Source organism: Aphis gossypii, chromosome X (genome assembly GCF_020184175.1).
Source record: "Aphis gossypii isolate Hap1 chromosome X, ASM2018417v2, whole genome shotgun sequence".
Taxonomy (NCBI): Eukaryota; Metazoa; Arthropoda; class Insecta; order Hemiptera; family Aphididae; genus Aphis; species Aphis gossypii.
In genome coordinates this window covers 4,398,283-4,413,555 of record NC_065533.1, presented here as the reverse complement: position 1 = coordinate 4,413,555, position 15,273 = coordinate 4,398,283, and the positions used below count along the sequence as shown (strand labels likewise).

Here is a 15,273-nt window from a genome sequence, read left to right as displayed (position 1 = left end):
ATTTTCTATTTTTAATTGTTAATATATCTGAAAATATGCCTAATTTATCAATATTTTGCTAATTTAAGACATAAGATTTCATTCTTCACACATGAAACTATACAAATAAGATTTATTTCTAAATTTAGAGAAAATATATTATACCTCATATAATGAAATGATAATATTAAATCACAAAAAAAAAATTCTTATTTTTAATTTTTAATGATATATGTATTATGTTAGGGGTTCTGATGCAAACTAATCATCCTTCACAACCTACACACTCACACAGTATATCAAAAAAATATAGAATATTGCCTATATCCAATCCCTTAAAAACGCTCTGCTTTCAATAGCCTTAAATTTTAATATCTGTGAAAATATGCCTAAATTATCAATAGTTTGCTAATTTAAGACATAAGATTTCATTCCTCACACATGAAACTATACAAATAAGATTTATTTCTAAATTTAGAGAAAATATATTATACCTCATAGAATGAAATGATAATATTAAATTTTTAAAAAAATGAAAATTCATTTTTTAATTTTAATAAATAATATATCTGAAAATATGCCTATTTTATTAATTCTTTGCTAATTTAATACATAAAATTTCATTCCTCACACATGAAACTAAACAAATTAGATTTATTTCTAAATTTAGAGAAAATATAATATAACTCATTGAATAAAATGATAATATTAAATTTTTAAAAAAATGAAAATTCATTTTCTAATTTTAATAAATAATATATCTGAAAATATGCCTATTTTATTAATTCTTTGCTAATTTAATACATAAAATTTCATTCCTCACACATGAAACTATACAAATTAGATTTATTTCTAAATTTAGAGAAAATATAATATAACTCATTGAATAAAATGATAATATTAAATTTTTAAAAAAATGAAAATTCTTATTTTTAATTTTTAATGATATATATATGGTAGGGGTTCTGATGCAAACTAATCATCCGTCAATACTTACAAACTCACACAGTATATCAAAAAAATATAGAATATTGCCTATATCCAATCCCTTAAAAACGCTCTGCTTTCAACAGCCTTAAATTTTAATATATCAGAAAATATGCCTAATTTATCAATATTTTGCTAATTTAAGACATAAGATTTCATTCTTCACACCTCAAACTTTACAAATAAGATTTATTTCTAAATTTAGAGAAAATATATTATACCTCATAGAATGAAATGATAATATTAAATTTTTAAAAAAATGAAAATTCATTTTCTATTTTTAATTATTATTATATCGGAAAATATGTCTAATTTATCAATATTTTGCTAATTTAAGACATAAGATTTCATTCTTCACACATTAAACTATACAATTAGATTTATTTATTACTTTAGAGAAAATATAATATAACTCATTGAATAAAATGATAATATTATTTTTAAAAAAGTGAAAATTCATTTTCTATTTTTTATTATTATTATATCGGAAAATATGTCTAATTTATCAATATTTTGCTAATTTAAGACATAAGATTTCATTCTTCACACATTAAACTATACAATTAGATTTATTCTTAATTTAGAGAAAATATAATATAACTCATTGAATAAAATGATAATATTAAATTTTTAAAAAAATGAAAATTCATTTTCTATTTTTAATTATTATATATCTGAAAATATGCCTATTTTATTAATTCTTTGCTAATTTAATACATAAAATTTCATTCCTCACACATGAAACTATACAAATAAGATTTATTTCTAAATTTAGAGAAAATATATTATACCTCATAGAAGGAATTGATAATATTAAATCACAAAAAAAAAAATCCTTATTTTTAATTTTTAATGATATATATATGGTAGGGGTTCTGATGCAAACTAATCATCCGTCAATACTTACACACTCACACAGTATATCAAAAAAATATAGAATATTGCCTATATCCAATCCCTTAAAAACGCTCTGCTTTCAACAGCCTTAAATTTTAATATCCGTGAAAATATGCCTAAATTATCAATAGTCTGCTAATTTAAGACATAAGATTTCATCTTCACACATTAAACTATACAAATTAGATTTATTTCTAAATTTAGAGAAAATATATTATACCTCATAGAATGAAATGATAATATTAAATTTTTAAAAAAATGAAAATTCATTTTCTATTTTTAATTATTGTTATATCGGAAAATATGCCTAATTTATCAATATTTTGCTAATTTAAGACATAAGATTTCATTCTTCACACATGAAACTATACAAATTAGATTTATTTTTAAATTTAGAGAAAATATAATATAACTCATTGAATAAAATGATAATATTAATTTTTAAAAAAATGAAAATTCATTTTCTATTTTAATTGTTAATATATCTGAAAATATGCCTAATTTATCAATATTTTGCTAATTAATACATAAAATTTCATTCCTCACACATGAAACTATACAAATAAGATTTATTCTAAATTTAGAGAAAAATATATTATACCTCATAGAATAAAATGATAATATTAAATTTTTAAAAAAGTGAAAATTCATATTCTATTTTTAATTATTATTATATCGGAAAATATGCCTAATTTATCTATATTTTGCTAATTTAATACATAAAATTTCATTCCTCACATATGAAACTATACAAATAAGATTTATTTCTAAATTAGAGAAAATATATTATACCTCATAGAATGAAATGATAATATTAAATTTTTAAAAAAATGAAAATTCATTTTCTATTTTTAATTGTTAATATATCTGAAAATATGTCTAATTTATCAATATTTTGCTAATTTAAGACATAAGATTTCATTCTTCACACATTAAACTATACAAATTAGATTATTTTTAAATTTAGAGAAAATATAATATAACTCATTGAATAAAATGATAATATAAAATTTTTAAAAAATTAAAATTCATTTTCTATTTTTAATTATTCATATATGAAAATATGCCTAATTTATCAATATTTTGCTAATTTAATACATAAAATTTCATTCCTCACACATGAACTATACAAATAAGATTTATTTCTAAATTTAGAGAAAATATATTATACCTCATAGAAGGAATTGATAATATTAAATCACAAAAAAAAAAATCCTTATTTTTGATTTTTAATGATATATATATGGTAGGGGTTCTGATGCAAACTAATCATCCGTCAATACTTACACACTCACACAGTATATCAAAAAAATATAGAATATTGCCTATATCCAATCCTTAAAAACGCTCTGCTTTCAACAGCCTTAAATTTTAATATCCGTGAAAATATGCCTAAATTATCAATAGTCTGCTAATTTAAGACATAACATTTCATTCCTCACACATGAAACTATACAAATAAGATTTATTTCTAAATTTAGAGAAAATATATTATACCTCATAGAATGAAATGATAATATTAAATTTTTAAAAAAATGAAAATTCATTTTCTATTTTTAATTATTGTTATATCGGAAAATATGCCTAATTTATCAATATTTTGCTAATTTAAGACATAAGATTTCATTCTTCACACATGAAACTATACAAATTAGATTTATTTTTAAATTTAGAGAAAATATAATATAACTCATTGAATAAAATGATAATATTAAATTTTTAAAAAAATGAAAATTCATTTTCTATTTTTAATTGTTAATATATCTGAAAATATGCCTAATTTATCAATATTTTGCTAATTTAATACATAAAATTTCATTCCTCACACATGAAACTATACAAATAAGATTTATTTCTAAATTTAGAGAAAATATATTATACCTCATAGAATAAAATGATAATATTAAATTTTTAAAAAAGTGAAAATTCATATTCTATTTTTAATTATTATTATATCGGAAAATATGCCTAATTTATCTATATTTTGCTAATTTAATACATAAAATTTCATTCCTCACATATGAAACTATACAAATAAGATTTATTTCTAAATTTAGAGAAAATATATTATACCTCATAGAATGAAATGATAATATTAAATTTTTAAAAAAATGAAAATTCATTTTCTATTTTTATTATTATTATATCGGAAAATATGTCTAATTTATCAATATTTTGCTAATTTAAGACATAAGATTTCATTCTTCACACATTAAACTATACAAATTAGATTTATTTTTAAATTTAGAGAAAATATAATATAACTCATTGAATAAAATGATAATATAAAATTTTTAAAAAATTAAAATTCATTTTCTATTTTTAATTATTCATATATCTGAAAATATGCCTAATTTATCATATTTTGCTAATTTAAGACATAAAATTTCATTCCTCACACATGAAACTATACAAATAAGATTTATTTCTAAATTTAGAGAAAATATATTATACCTCATAGAAGGAATTGATAATATTAAATCACAAAAAAAAAAAATCCTTATTTTTAATTTTTAATGATATATATATGGTAGGGGTTCTGATGCAAACTAATCATCCTTCACAACCTACACACTCACACAGTATATCAAAAAAATATAGAATATTGCCTATATCCAATCCCTTAAAAACGCTCTGCTTTCAATAGCCTTAAATTTTAATATCTGTGAAAATATGCCTAATTATCAATAGTTGCTAATTAAGACATAAGATTTCATTCCTCACACATGAAACTATACAAATAAGATTTATTTCTAAATTTAGAGAAAATATATTATACCTCATAGAATGAAATGATAATATTAAATTTTTAAAAAAATGAAAATTCATTTTTAATTTTAATAAATAATATATCTGAAAATATGCCTATTTTATTAATTCTTTGCTAATTTAATACATAAAATTTCATTCTCACACATGAAACTAAACAAATTAGATTTATTTCTAAATTTAGAGAAAATATAATATAACTCATTGAATAAAATGATAATATTAATTTTTAAAAAAATGAAAATTCATTTTCTAATTTTAATAAATAATATATCTGAAAATATGCCTATTTTATTAATTCTTTGCTAATTTAATACATAAAATTTCATTCCTCACACATGAAACTATACAAATTAGATTTATTTCTAAATTTAGAGAAAATATAATATAACTCATTGAATAAAATGATAATATTAAATTTTTAAAAAAATGAAAATTCTTATTTTTAATTTTTAATGATATATATATGGTAGGGGTTCTGATGCAAACTAATCATCCGTCAATACTTACAAACTCACACAGTATATCAAAAAAATATAGAATATTGCCTATATCCAATCCCTTAAAAACGCTCTGCTTTCAACAGCCTTAAATTTTAATATATCAGAAAATATGCCTAATTTATCAATATTTTGCTAATTTAAGACATAAGATTTCATTCTTCACACCTCAAACTTTACAAATTAGATTTATTTTTAAATTTAGAGAAAATATAATATAACTCATTGAATAAAATGATAATATTAAATTTTTAAAAAAATGAAAATTCATTTTCTATTTTTAATTATTAATATATCTGAAAATATGCCTATTTTAATAATTCTTTGCTAATTTAATACATAAAATTTCATTCCTCACACATGAAACTATACAAATAAGATTTATTTCTAAATTTAGAGAAAATATATTATACCTCATAGAAGGAATTGATAATATTAAATCACAAAAAAAAAAATTCTTATTTTTATTTTTTAATGATATATATATGGTAGGGGTTCTGATGCGAACTAATCATCCGTCAATACTTACAAACTCACACAGTATATCAAAAAAATATAGAATATTGCCTATATCCAATCCCTTAAAAACGCTCTGCTTTCAACAGCCTTAAATTTTAATATATCTGAAAATATGCCTAATCAATCAATATTTTGCTAATTTAAGACATAAGATTTCATTCTTCACACCTGAAACTTTACAAATTAGATTTATTTTTAAATTTAGAGAAAATATAATATACCTCATAGAATGAAATGATAATATTAAATTTTTAAAAAAGTGAAAATTCATTTTCTATTTTTAATTATTATTTTATCGGTAAATATGTCTAATTTATCAATATTTTTCTAATTTAAGACATAAGATTTCATTCTTCACACATTAAACTATACAAATTAGATTATTTCTAAATTTAGAGAAAATATAATATAACTCATTGAATAAAATGATAATATTAAATTTTTAAAAAAATGAAAATTCATTTTCTATTTTTAATTATAATATATCTGAAAATATGCCTATTTTACTAATTCTTTGCTAATTTAATACATAAAATTTCATTCCTCACACATGAAACTATACAAATAAGATTTATTTCTAAATTTAGAGAAAAAATATTATACCTCATAGAATGAAATGATAATATTAAATTTTTAAAAAAATTAAAATTCATTTTCTATTTTTAATTATTAATATATCTGAAAATATGCCTAATTTATCAATATTTTGCTAATTTAAGACATAAGATTTCATTCTTCACACATTAAACTATACAAATTAGATTTATTTTTAAATTTAGAGAAAATATAATATAACTCATTGAATAAAATGATAATATTAAATTTTTAAAAAAATGAAAATTCATTTTCTATTTTTAATTGTTAATATATCTGAAAATATGCCTAATTATCAATATTTTGCTAATTTAAGACATAGATTTCATTCTTCACACATGAAACTATACAAATAGATTTATTTCTAAATTTAGAGAAAATATATTATACCTCATAGAATGAAATGATAATATTAAATCACAAAAAAAAAATTCTTATTTTTAATTTTTAATGATATATGTATTATGTTAGGGGTTCTGATGCAAACTAATCATCCGTCAATACTTACACACTCACACAGTATATCAAAAAAATATAGAATATTGCCTATATCCAATCCCTTAAAAACGCTCTGCTTTCAATAGCCTTAAATTTTAATATCTGTGAAAATATGCCTAAATTATCAATAGTTTGCTAATTTAAGACATAAGATTTCATTCCTCACACATGAAACTATACAAATAAGATTTATTTCTAAATTTAGAGAAAATATATTATACCTCATAGAATGAAATGATAATATTAAATTTTTAAAAAAATGAAAATTCATTTTCTATTTTTAATTATTATTATATCGGAAAATATGTCTAATTTATCAATATTTTGCTAATTTAAGACATAAGATTTCATTCTTCACACATTAAACTATACAAATTAGATTTATTTTTAAATTTAGAGAAAATATAATATAACTCATTGAATAAAATGATAATATTAAATTTTTAAAAAATGAAAATTCATTTTCTAATTTTAATAAATAATATATCTGAAAATATGCCTATTTTATTAATTCTTTGCTAATTTAATACATAAAATTTCATTCCTCACACATGAAACTATACAAATTAGATTTATTTCTAAATTTAGAGAAAATATAATATAACTCATTGAATAAAATGATAATATTAAATTTTTAAAAAAATGAAAATTCATTTTCTATTTTTAATTATTAATATATCTGAAAATATGCCTATTTTAATAATTCTTTGCTAATTTAATACATAAAATTTCATTCCTCACACATGAAACTATACAAATAAGATTTATTTCTAAATTTAGAGAAAAAATATTATACCTCATAGAATGAAATGATAATATTAAATTTTTAAAAAAATGAAAATTCATTTTCTATTTTTAATTATTAATATATCTGAAAATATGCCTAATTTATCAATATTTTGCTAATTTAATACATAAAATTTCATTCCTCACACATGAAACTATACAAATAAGATTTATTTCTAAATTTAGAGAAAATATATTATACCTCATAGAATGAAATGATAATATTAAATCACAAAAAAAAGTTCTTATTTTTAATTTTTAATGATATATATATGGTAGGGGTTCTGATGCAAACTAATCATCCGTCAATACTTACACACTCACACAGTATATCAAAAAAATATAGAATATTGCCTATATCCAATCCCTTAAAAACGCTCTGCTTTCAACTGCCTTAAATTTTAATATCTGTGAAAATATGCCTAATTTATCAATATTTTGCTAATTTAAGACATAAATTTCATTCTTCACACATGAAACTATACAAATTAGATTTATTTCTAAATTTAGAGAAAATATAATATAAATTATTAAATAAAATGATAATATTAAATTTACAAGAAAATGAAAATTTATTTACTTTTTTTTAATTATAAATATATGTGTATATATGCCTATTTTATTTACTATTTGATAAGTTAAGATGTAAGATTTCATTTAACACACATGATATTCTACCCATTAGACTAATTTTTAAATTTAGAGAACTTCCATATTATCATACGGACACGAAAAAAAAATATTCATACAAAATTAAGAAAAATAAAATTTTACGAAATATTTATTTGTATAGGTACTTTAATTATTATCATTGTATTATCAATTTTTTATATGTAGGCACGAACAATGTTTATAATATGAACAAAAGGGAACATTTTATAATAATTTACATTTTTATTATATTAAATCGTGGTTGTTCGAAAATGATACTGAGAGACGACAACTGATTACAGTTCGAAAATCAAAACGCGTTGACAACCAATGAATACAAAATTCAGTATACCTACATTTTATTTGTCATATATACATTTAATTAATATGATATACATACATATATTTATTTATACATATTAAATATACCACACATGACAAATACAAATATACAATACAGGTGTAAACAATATTTAAAGTTAAATTAAGAACATTTTCTGTACTTTTTGATTAATTTTTTAAAAACCGTGTCTCTTTGAGCCATTACTTTAGAATGGGGTATGTATTTTACAACTTCCTTTGATTGTTAAAATCCCATGTTAAAAATTAATATTAACCTTTGCATTAAAACAAGACGGGGAAATTAACGATTTTTAAAGTTCAATGTAAAAAAGTTAAAATTTTCTAATTTTTAAATAGTCTTAAAATTACTGGGACGAACATAAACTTAATGAAAAAATTATTTCATTATGAAAATTAATAAAAAAATATTTCTTAATATTAAAGTATTTGAAAGGTATTTAACTATATAGGTCAAATTTTAAAATTTTGATTCTTAATAATTAGTTTAATGCGTGTTAAGCCAAAACCAAGTGGTTGATTATCAGATCCTACTAAATTAATTGCTTTGTTTGAAAACTGTTGAAAATTGTTTGTTGGTAAGACCTCGTATGTTATACAGTATATATTTGCTACGATGTATATAACTAGTATATTTGTTGAAATTTCCATTAAACATAAAATTTTGATATAACTATGCAAAAATTATATGCATAGTATTCAAGTTATTGGAAATCTTTTGTATATTATTATTTTTTGGCCGATTTGACAGGTGAACTGTTATCAGCATTGTGGTTTAACCTTATTTTACGTTTTATTTAATCAATGTTTAGTTGGAAGCATTTTTTTTAAACTTATAAACTATTCTCTCACAGTCTCACATACCTAATTTACATAATCTTCTTTTAATTTAGAGTTTTGTTGCCTATAAAACCTTTATTATAACTTATAAGTACCTATTATATAATACTTACCAATTTTTAGTCTAATTCCAATCATAATATTATGAACAAATTTTTTATTTATTCTTTAACACAACGATTCTGCCTTATTAATGTAGAGACCCTAGGATTCATCTTCTAATTGTTTTTTTTTTCAAATATTAGTCCAATAAAATTCAGTTTGAAAAATTATTCCAAATTTACAAATCCAGTTTTATACGTAAAAAAAAAATTGAACATAAAGTATAATTCATTTAGTTTTGATGATAATGATTTTTTTTCATACATATTCATTCATTTTGCTAAGTATCAAAGGCTGTAATTACATACTTAGTTTTCTGTTATCAACTTAAAATTATATCTATAGACTTTAAGACTTCGCTTTAATATTAATAATAATATACAAACAGGATAAGTTTGTCTTTAAATTCAAAAAAAGTAAAATAAAAGTAGAAAATATAAAATATATGTGTGAGTATTTCAATGTACTTAATAATAAATAGTATCGTTAGCTGTGTAATATACTGCTAATATGCAAATTATTGATAGGACAATAATTACCTCTGCTGTAAGGCATATCACATATGTTTGCTATTTTTAAAAAATACATAAAACTTACTGCATGCAAAATATTGCTTAAAATAAATCAGGATCTACTAAAGATAATAATTATGATGAACGTAGTAAACGACCTGTGAATCTTAGATATAAAAAATAATTATTCAGTAATAATAATAATAATAATATTTTATTGAAAAAAAAAAATTCTCTAGTGAAAAATATATTTAATAAGCAAAAAATGATATCATAATAATTATCATATAAATTAAATGATTGGATTACTATAAAGACTTTTAAGTCTTAAATATAGTTTAATTATCTTAATTTAAATGTGAAAAAATACTTAAGAACTAATACTAAAGCTAATGTTATAATGTTAGAAGTTATTTATTATTACATGTAATTGGTATTTTTTCTTATGTTATTTTGTTTATTATTGTAGAATAGATGTAACTGATGTAAGTATTACAAATATAATATAGGTAATGTAGTATATAATATCCATAATTAAGTCTGATCTCTACCTTCAACTCAAGCTTTTCTTTTAGAAGATAAGTTCACCAGAATATGTTATTAGGTAAATATTGTATTATTGTATAATATTAATAAATAGTTATTATTATTAAAAAAAATACATTTATAAATATATATAATGTCATAATAATATATAGGTTAGTCGAAATCTACCTTTTATAATATTAATTAATATATTTATTAAATATCGTCATTTACAGATTGCTACTACAGATCTCGGGAGACACTTTCCACATCGCCAAGTTGTCATAGCTGGTGTTTTCCTGGGTCTCAAGCGTCACATCTTCGCAGGGTAGCTTGTTCGGTGACGAGCACGGCATTTTAGGTGCTGCTATCATCATTGATTCAGTCAACGGTTTGTCCATCGTTTCGCTCATCATACCTACCGCGTTGTTATTTAACTGTGCAAAAGAATAACATACAATATTTAGAATAAAATAAACTACCAATACTTTCTTATTTAATCGTATACACATTATATATATTAGAAACTGAAAATAATTAATAAATTATAATTATAATTATAATTAATTATAATTATTATTATTAATTTTATATTATTTATCATTGTATCATGATAATGCTATTATATAATAACACAAGATGAAAGAAAATATAGAAATGTTATAGCCAATACTATGTGGTCTGTCACCGTAAAATAATTTATTTGAAATTTTTAAACATATAATATCTATATTATAATTCTTCATCACAAATTCTTCTTAATGCCTACCTAGTATTTACATATTATTACACATTTACACATTTATTTATTTTGGTTTCTATCAATATTAAAATTACTCTATCTAACTTCAGATAGTAACTAATTTCGTCAAACCACATTCATCAATTAAATTGTATTTTACTGAATTTCGTGTAATATTTATTTCTGACGATTAGTTGTGGCCGAGAAATAAATTGATCTACTAAAATGTAAATTAGGTGATTGTTAGAACAATAAAATAGTGATCCCGAGAGTGTGGCACTCGTTACCACCGCCAAATGTTACTTTTATTCGAAACAAAGTATGTTATAAATTATAAGTTATGAATAATAATAATACATAATATAGGTAATAGGTATAATGTATTTTTACCTTTAAAGAAAACATATTTTTCTTTAAATACGAATCTTTGCTATTGTTCTCAATGTTCCACATATTCTTTTTTTGATTCCACATAAACACCGCCGTTATAGACATTAACACGAGCGCTAAAATCATCAGCACCGTTATACAAATTATCATCAATTTCAAGATTTCCAAATCTTGAAGTGAACCTGAAATAAGAGTAAAATCGAATTATTTTTTCTTAACGTTGTTACGTAAAGATACTATAAATGTATAACTATAAACATTTGCTCACCCTGGATTTCGCTAGCTTTAACATAATGCTGAATGTAATCATGAATGTAATCTATGCAAAAATTAAATTAGATAAATTAATGTCAATCATTTAGTTGTTAGTCAACTAATAAATCAAATTTGTTAATTTTTTAGTTTGTTACCTAAAAAAAGTATAAGTATATTCTCAAAAATATTACTCAAAAAATAGAAAATTGGTGTAATATAGAAAGGTTCTTAGTGCACGCACTCACAATCATTAAATCATCACAAATTAATTTTTTTCCACTAAAAAAAGGTTAGGAGGTTGTAATATAAACGTACCTTGGCACTGTTGTTCACATATATTGGCGTCGAAATTATTTGATGTCTCGTTGCAGTACGATTGACATGGATAGCATTGGAGATCGTGGATCTGGCACAAATGGTATTTGGGGCACACAAGTTCGCCACATAGTTTTCTCAGCGTTAATCCCACCGGTCGATGCATCATGGCGGTGACTGCAATGTATAAGGTTCGGTACGATAAAAACAACAACAGTTTAAGGTGTTATATGAAAGTATATTTATCGTATTAGTAATAATAATATCGTCGTTGTTACTTACTTAGCTAACGAATATTAATAATGATGGCAGCAGAAGTAACCCGTCTTCGGCGGAAACCTGCTCAAGAACTGCTGAATGACAATTTATACTAAATAACCATGTGATACGAGTAGTGGCGGTGACAATAATGAAGAAGTAGTTGAAAAGGAATGTTTTCGTGTGCGTATATACACTGTACTCGGTAGTCAATACTGCCCCACTGGACAACAGGTGTATCACAATAAAAGAAATTCCGATGTACATTGGCTTATACCAAAATAATACAAGCGAGGTCATATAGCGTGACGTCGTTATACTGACATAGTGAACCCGCCCACTGCGGAGCATTAGTGGCACTGCTACAACCATTGTCCTTCACTTAGTATTCCGCCACTTCTATCGGCGGGTAGTTATCTCGTGATGAGCACCACGCCAATAACCGGTTTTGGAAGTGTGTACTGCGTATTGTATGATCATTTACAACGTTGCCAAATCCAAACGAAAGGCTCAGATTTGTGTCTTTTGTACCTATTGATTTTTTTTTGTCATTTAAACGTACTTTTTTGATGTAAAGTGAAAAGCATTAAACTTGTGACGAGAATCATTTACAATTTTATGCCAAGAGTATGCTATAAAAACCCTTTTCCAGTTATAGCTTATACTCTTTATGACATTAATGTTACACGTTTCAACTTAAAATTAAAAAAAAATAATTTAATTTAAATTCTTAAAGAAACAAGGATAGAGGCTACAACACAATTGCGCAATTTTTCTTTTTTTGACCCGACTAATTACACCACGATTGCGCCCCGATCCCTTTTACCTGTTAAAATCATAACATCATTGCGCACCAAATGATATGTGTATATAGTATATAATATAGTACCATATATACTAAATAGTACCTATATACTATTTATAATAATTTATATACAACATAAAATAATTAATCAATTAAATTAAAAATAAATAATTAAATCACAATTTTCCTGACATATAAATTATATTAAAGTCAATACCCAATATTATTTGTTTTCGATGTTATATTATACATTATATTAAATTAAACAAGTAACTTTTTTCTGCATTGATTTTTATTTTTATTTTTATAATTTTTTCTGATCGTCGACTCGGCGTAAAGCAATAAATTATAGTAAATAGGTACCTTTAAAAATAGTATTTTCTTAAATCTTAATAAGCGATATCATCATATCGGCGTTAGATATTGGTATTTTTGTTTCATTCGCAATTTGTATCACGTATAAAGTGAACAGTGAACATTTAGTATATTCTAATGTAAAATATATAGTGTCAATTATTGAAATGGACTTGAAAATTCAAAAAAAAATTGTAACCGAAAAAGGTAAGCCATGTATTTTAGTCGATGGACATAAATATAGAGAATTCAATGTACTAAAAAAATGTGGTTGTATCCGATACCGTTGTACCAATAAAAACTGTTCTGCAAGCCTGCTTGTTAATAAAGATGTAACAATAGTTATTAGTATGCTTAACGATCATAACCACTATGTAATTGCTGAAAATATCGTTGGTAGGCAAATTATAAATTCCCGTGTTAAAAGGAAATGCGAGAATGATTTATTAACAAGGCCGAATAAAATAATTCAAGCTGAACTTCAAAACGCTGAACATGATATTGAACTTGTGCATTCTGATGTAAGGTTATGGAGGAAAAGTATGTACGATTTCCGCCGTAAGAGTATGCCTAAAATTTCAAAAAGTGTTGAAGAATCAAACGTTCTAATATTTGATACATGCGAAAATATAATAAGTAATACTGGTGAGTTGTTTTGTCATATGGTCATATGGAAACAATTTCAAGTCCGGTAATGTTTACTTGTGCTACTAATCTTGAAATATTAAGTAGAAGTTCTCACATATTCGCCAATGGGATGTTTTCACATTCTCCCAAACATTATGAACAACTTTATACTATTCATATTTTGCAAAATGGTTTTTATATACCTATAGTGTATTGTTTTTTGACTTCAAAATCAACTCAAACATATATAGATACTAGGGATGGCAAAAAAATATCCCCATGCACTTCGTTGCCCGTTAAAAATGCCAATTCTATAAAATGATTCACTAAGACATTTTCATTGACCATTTTGATTTTCAATAAACTCGTTCAAGCACCACTTAAAAATGCTTTTTTATTGCACACTAAATTTGTGGTACGATTTTACGAATGTACCGTGTAAATTGCAAGCTACGATCTATCATTGTTCAGACTCTACGTTTATCAGTCAATAAGTTAGTCAAGTAATAATAGTATAGTAATTCTGTTTGGCTATACCCGTGAGACTCTTATGATTATGTGAGCAGTATATTATCATGTAGGCAATCCACCCGTGGTGGATTGCAGACCCCGTGAGATGTACGAGTATACGTAATTTTATAATATCTAATCCTTAAGTTTCAAAGTTAAATAAATTTTTTTTTACTATAATGGAAAAATACAATAATATTCTATCTCGTGGTTTTCATATTGTTATGTTAGTCTATTGCTGTGATTTTGAGATTTACTGTGGACATTGACTTATTTCGCTAATTCTTATTTTTGTTGTTATGGTTTTGACAAAATATATCAATAAGTCTACAACTATTATATTCAATCATAACCAATAGCAACCTTAATATAGTTTATTTTCTTGCTAGAAAGTGACGTCATTACATTACATATCATTACATTTACATAATCATCTTCTCCTGCGACCAATAGGAGCGAATCATCAGTGAAAAATGTTACAAAAATGGGGAAAATAAA

The 15,273-nt window shown here is 22.7% G+C and overlaps 1 protein-coding gene across 1 annotated transcript; it reads right to left on the bottom strand.

Annotated features, from left to right (window-relative positions):
- Window positions 1–10,446: 10,446 nt before the first annotated feature.
- LOC114126203 (uncharacterized) lies at window positions 10,447–13,325 on the bottom strand. Its single transcript, XM_027990093.2, has 5 exons — window positions 12,504–13,325; window positions 12,222–12,398; window positions 11,920–11,970; window positions 11,652–11,833; window positions 10,447–10,956 (listed from the first exon to the last, which is right to left on the bottom strand). Exons 2-5 carry the CDS (start codon window positions 12,388–12,390, stop codon window positions 10,750–10,752), a joined length of 609 nt encoding a protein of 202 aa, XP_027845894.1. The 5' UTR covers window positions 12,391–12,398; window positions 12,504–13,325; the 3' UTR covers window positions 10,447–10,749.
- Between the last annotated feature and the right edge of the window lie 1,948 nt (window positions 13,326–15,273).

Coding starts and splice junctions, on each gene's coding strand:
- LOC114126203 (XM_027990093.2), bottom strand. CDS start 12,390: ATGATGCATCGACCGGTGGGATTAACGCTGAGAAAACTATGTGGCGAA. Junction 11,971..12,221: donor ATGTGAACAACAGTGCCAAG/GTACGTTTATAT, acceptor ATTTTTGCATAG/ATTACATTCATGATTACATT. Junction 10,957..11,651: donor AAAATATGTTTTCTTTAAAG/GTAAAAATACAT, acceptor TCTTTTGCACAG/TTAAATAACAACGCGGTAGG.